Consider the following 6,159-nt stretch of genomic DNA (forward strand, 5'->3'; position numbering starts at 1 on the left):
TCAAAATCAGAATATGTGGCTGTCTGTTCTATGAACCTTTTTAGCAATTTAAAGTCAATCAAATTTAAATAACTATTTTTATAAGTGGATGAAGCTTGAGATCCAATTTTCACTTCTCTTAAAGATTTTATTTTTTAGAAAACTTGAAGCATTTTCTGAAATTAAACTTTTCTTAGATATGTGTTGATTAATTACGGACTTTCACAGAGCGCGGTTTCAGTGTATGACTTTTCCGTAGGGGATAAATTATCAAAATGGCGACTTTGTTTAGGTTGTTTTTAAAGCGTTTTTTGTTGTTTTGATTTTAGCAAATGACTTTTTGCTAGTCTAATATTAGATAATTCTTATTAAAATAAATAGTGTTATAAAAGAATTAACACCATGAAGTGGTTTTGTTCTTCATCTTTATGCTACAATAACGTTAATACAAAGAAAGAAGATGGAACTAAAATAAAGTATTATTCGCTACCAAAAAATGAAAATCTTCAAATACAATATCAAAAGATATTAAAAACTAAAGGCATGAATTGGAAGAACAGACACATCTGTTGTGAACACTGGAGTTCAGGAAACAGGGAACACTTAAACTCATTACCCGATGTTGTTGTCCCACCATCTCAGTATATTATTCATAAAAATAAATATAATAAATGTTTTATTCAATTTAAACGACTTAAGGAACCAACGCCTTTTGATAAACGAAAGTCGAATTCGTATTAAAAAAATTAGATATTGTTAACAACCTAATTCATCAAGATACTCCTACTATTATTGTGCATTCATGTCGGAAATCTCCTACTAAAAGAATAATTTCAAAATATGTTCCTAAACTTAAGCGTCGTCCTTCAAAATTGCAGCTAAATTCTATGTTATCTAGTCAGGGCCGTACCGAGCCAATTTTGCGCTTCGGGCAAGAAAAGAAAATTGCGCCCCTCTTCCCCTCCCTTCCCCCGCATCCTCCTTAAAAAAAAAAAAAAAGAAAATTAAACGAAAAAAATGATTTATTGATCACAAAATTTATCACATCAAGTTATAAGTAAAATTTGTCATTAAGGTTGCACAAACTTTAGTTCAATGCCACTTTTCTGGCTTTTCTTGAGGCAAATTCACTAATGACATCATCAAAATCAATGTTGTTTGCCACTTCATTTTCAATTGAAATTATAGTCAAACTAGACAAACGTTCTTGGCCCATTGTTGACCTCATATAGTGTTTTATGAGCTTAAGTATACTAAAACTTCTCTCACACGTACCAACTGTGACTGGTATGGTGAGGAAGATGCGAATAGTAATTGTTGTGTTGGGATAAGCATTGGTCAAAAAATATTTATGAGTGAGCTGCAAAATGTCGATCGGGCTAGATTTTTTAAAGTTGTCTATCATTGCGGCAGCTTGATATTTAAAGCTTGCTATTTCTGACTGGAAATCGGAAAAATCTTTGCCTTGTAAATTTGAGATAAATTTGCAGCTTTTTTCTTGAGTTCATCCTCTGAACTTTTAGAGAGTGAATGCCCACTGCGGTAGCCAAAATCAGAGGATGCAGCAGACATCAGCCTCAAACCGCCACTCTATTTGTGTAATAATGCTGTCAAACACAAGGTTGCACTGAGATCCGAATTCTGTTTCTGCTGTGAGAAGGTGAGAGTCATCTTCAGCTTCATAAAGTGCTATTCGCTTCACTTTGCGCTTCCTCTTAATTGGAAAGCCACCATCAATTCCGCTCTGGTTAGCTTTTTCTGTGGATAATATTGTCCACCCCAACATCTCAAAAATTCTGAATGAAAGCCTTCAACCATTTCATTTTTTTTACGGCAATGTCAATTGAAATGGTTTTTGACTGAAGCAGTTTGTTTTCCCGGTCAATTAGAAAAAGAATTTGACACCAGAAATCCAACAAACACAAAAAACTGAAATCAATATGAATGAGAAGTTCTTTTGCACTGCTAACTGTGACAGCATTTATCATGGGATTGTGGATAATGGATTCCAAAACTTGAAGAACATCTTTGATTTGTCTGTGCAATGGTGTAATTGCTTCTTTTTTGGTAGACCATCTTGTGTCACTATTTCCCTTTAATGAGATGGTCAACGTTTTCATCAGTTTTTCCCATCTTGACGTGAAGCTTGAAAAAAAGTTAAAGATGGCTTAAACCTTTACAAAAAACGTAATCATGAGTGGGGAAACCTCAGCAGCATGAATACCAACAAGATTTAAAGTGTGAGCTGTGCATGGAACAAATCTTGCTGACTCATTAAGAGAATGGATGTGAGCTTTAACGCCATTGTATTTTCCAGACATATTGGCTCCATTGTCATAGCCTTGGCCCCGGCAATCGGAAATGCTTAGACCATCCTTCTCCAATTTTTCACTTATCTCTGTTGCAAGACCTTTTCCGGTTTTTTGGTGAGATTCAATGAAGTCCACAAAGCTTTCCTTAATTGTGCAGGTTTCATCACTGATGCGGACATACCTGATGATCTGAGTCATCTGCTCTTTGTGGGAGGTATCTGGAGTGCAGTCAAACAGAACAGAGTAGTATTTAGCTTCTTTGATGTTTGACAAAATTTCATTCCTGAATTTCTGCCCAAGTAACTCAATCAGCTCATTTTGAATTCAAGGAGAAAAGTAGGATATTTTGGTTTTTTTTGCTTTAACGGACTCAATGTGTTCAGCCACTAAAGGATAATAATGGCTAATCAACTCAATTAAGCTCAGAAAAATGCCACTGTTTTGTTGACCGATGTCTTCTGTTGTTCCCCGAAGGGCAAGATTGTTCTTGGCACAGTACAAAATTGCATCAACAATCACTTTTAAGATATCTCTCCACTAATAACTCTCAACAGATCAGAATTCAGGGTCTTTCCTTCCTTGAGGTTTTTTTTAAGAGTTTTCCGATCAGAATAGCATCTTTGGTGCTCATTGTTGTTTTCATGCTCAGGAATTGTTGGGCTTAGTTTTTTCCAGTCACAAAACCCTTTAGAAATTTCTGAGAAATTGTTGGTTTTTGTTGTTAAAAATAACAAACAGCAAAAACAAAATAAAGAATCTTTTTTATTGCTGTACTGCAGCCAAGTGCGAACAAATTTTTTACCATTGGGATGAATTTTTTCATACCATTTTGAGCTGAAGTGTCGCATTCTGTTGTCAAAATCACACAGCGCGTTTGGGAAAAATTCTCTTCTGTCTTGCTCTGGCCATTGCTCAATCAAAAAGCATCTTGTTTTGTCCGTTATTTTAGGCCATGTTGCTGGATCCCTATGTTGAAAATTTTCTTCCGAGGCCACTGGAATTTCTGAGATTTCTGAATGAAGTTCATCCTCGTCCATTTCAGCTGGGCCTGAAAGCTAGGCATTTTCATCTTCCCTGGTTGGTTCTAAATCAGTTGTGCAAAATTCTTCTTGACTTTGGCTGATGAAAATCTCCTCTTCAATTAATTCCAAATGATGATCTGAACTCAATTAAAGTCAATTATAGGATCTGTTGAATTGTCATTAATTTCAATACAAATATCCTCTGAAATAATTTGTTTCTCCACTGAGTTTGTTACCAACCACTTTTTGAAACAGTTTTGTAGTTTCTCGTCACTTTCTTGGCGCTGTTTTCTTTTCTTCTTAAATTTAGCACCAGATAACTTTTGGGTTCGACTCATAATAGAATTATAATGCGCAAAAGTTATCAAAGGTATATTAATGTTATAGGGCGCTTTTTTATTCAGTATATGAGCTTTAATATTTGTGTCAAGAGGCGGAATTTTAATTAATTTTCTTATCAACTGCAGCGACGCCGTAAAAATAAGTTTCATAAACTGATTATTGTTTTTTTAATTTATTAAAGTTTGCGCCCTCCCAATTTTGGCGCCTCAGGCCGCGGCCCGGCCGGCCCCGCCCTTGGTACGGCTCTGTATCTAGTTAATTAAAAAACATTAAATCATTAAAAGAATAACTTGAAGAAGTTAATGTAAAAATCAAGAGACTAGAAAATGAAAATAAAACCTTACAAATAAAAGTAAAATTTCTCTAAAAATCTAAAAATAAATTACTAAACGAAGTAACAAAAAAATATTTTCATTATCAACAAAATTATCATAATAGTATAACAGATAATAAACCTTCATCATTTGAATACCTTTGTGGTTTATCCATTGAAAAGTTTAATGTTTTATTTGATGTTACTAGTCCATATTTACATGCTATTGAATATCAAGATTGTAAAGGCACTGGTAATCGAGCTTTAGATAAAAGAACTGAATTATTTTCAGTTTTAACTTTTTGTCGTCATGCATTACACTTGGGAGTTATGGCACATATGTTATCAGTTTCCAAAAGCACAGTTAATAGACTTTTTGTTGCATGGATAGTAATTTTAGAAACACTGTTTGATGAAGTTGATCTTCATCCTGAAGATGGATATTTATTAAAAAGAATGCCAGAAATATTTGTCAAGACTGGACATGGTCTAACTAATATGATTATACACCGAATTTAAATTTCAACAATATTTTGATTTAAACACTCTTATGTTTTCTCATTACAAAAACACACAAAAAGGAAAAACATTGATTGGTATTTCACCTCATAGAAGTGGTCTTTTGTTCAGTGATATTTATCCAGGTTCAATATCAGATAGTGCAATAACAATATTATTGCTTCAAGCAGAATTCATGTTGAACGATTTATAGGGCGTTTTAGAGATTGGTCTATTCTTAATACAGTTTGGCCTATGCAAAGACTAGACTTACTTTCATCAACATGGAAGAATTTGTGTCATATTGTTAATTTAACAATGGATCCTATTGGATCAAATCCTGAAAAATAGTATTTAAACGTCAGCGTGGAAAATGAGAAATCAAAGCTGAGCAGTCAAACTGACCGGCTAATAAATAAAATTGACGGTCAATTGTTTTTTTGGGGCGGTCAAAGTTTTAATTGTTTTTTTGGCTTAAATTTTTATTGTAGTAATTATTTTGCATGACGAAACTTTGTAAATAAAAAATTAACTTCATACTTTAAAATGAACGAACTCGTATTCCTTTTTTATTTGTATTTTATTTTTTTAAATAATAAGAAATAAACATTTTTATATTATATCAAAATAATTTATACTGAATACTTAATCAAGTATCGTTTTATGTAATACTACTATAATAATTGCCAAAGATACAATGTAACTTAAAGATGTTTTTTTAAAGATACGCTTTATCTGATTCATTATCCAAAGTTTCATCGAAAGTCAATTTTAAATCTAAAGACTCGTCTGATGACGATTCTAATTCAATTTATGTTTTTATAGTTTTTTTGTTGTTGCTTTTTTTGAATAAATTTTTCAACTTTCTTGTGTAGGCCATCGCAACGTATCTTCGGCCCATAATTCAATAGTAGGATTCACATCAAATTTTTCACTACTTGTTTCATCAGTGCACACCCGAATTAAATTATTTAGCCGTTTTTCAGCTAAGCGATTTCTTGTCTCAATTTTAATTCTATTCATAAGAGAAAAAAGACGCTCAACCTTTCTACAGGCAATACGAACAACAATTCGACAAGAAGTAGAACTGGACTTCAATCTTTTTTCATAGAACTCGAAAAAATTTGATACCATACTTTACGGTACTCAGTTTTATCAGGTGCCAAATATTTGACAGTGTAATCAACTAAGTTATGCCAAGCATCTAACATATTATTTACACTCCCAGTGAAGTCAGCATAACGTAACGGCATATTATAAAAGTCATACAATTTTTCGATGCTATCATCAGCAAATGAATTATTGGTGTTATTTTGAAACCAGCCACCAGTGTTTAGGATTAACATTCCATACATATCAGGAACTGTATTTTGTGCTTTTAAACGCTCTTCTATAGATTCGGCAATTAACGCTACAATCATTGATTTCGAATTCTTAACTAAAGTTAGTGCGTTTGTAAAGTCATAAAGCTCAACATTCTGGAATGAATACTTTCCAGTGTTGTTTGTTATTTTTGCAAGGAAACGTTTGACTGTTGGTAAATCATTAAATTCTTTTTTCTTCAAGCGACTTAACTGTTTTTTAGTTTTTTCAATAAATCTAGATAATGCTACCGAATCAATTTTGTTGCTTTGAAAAGATAAAGATAACAACTTTGTTGGCGATAAAACTTCTATGAATAATGCTATATAAA

General features: G+C 32.9%; 1 protein-coding gene across 1 annotated transcript; it reads right to left on the reverse strand.

Annotated features, from left to right (window-relative positions):
• Window positions 1–2,812: 2,812 nt before the first annotated feature.
• LOC136076172 (zinc finger MYM-type protein 5-like) lies at window positions 2,813–3,328 on the reverse strand. The gene has a single exon (XM_065789646.1). The coding sequence runs from the start codon at window positions 3,326–3,328 to the stop codon at window positions 2,813–2,815; it is 516 nt and encodes a 171-aa protein (XP_065645718.1).
• Window positions 3,329–6,159: the final 2,831 nt, after the last annotated feature.

The sequence above is a fragment of the Hydra vulgaris genome, chromosome 02, assembly GCF_038396675.1.
Source record: "Hydra vulgaris chromosome 02, alternate assembly HydraT2T_AEP".
NCBI lineage: Eukaryota > Metazoa > Cnidaria > Hydrozoa > Anthoathecata > Hydridae > Hydra > Hydra vulgaris.

What these genes read in the sequence shown, in the direction of transcription:
- LOC136076172 (XM_065789646.1), bottom strand. Translation starts at nt 3,328, where the DNA reads ATGGACGAGGATGAACTTCATTCAGAAATCTCAGAAATTCCAGTGGCC.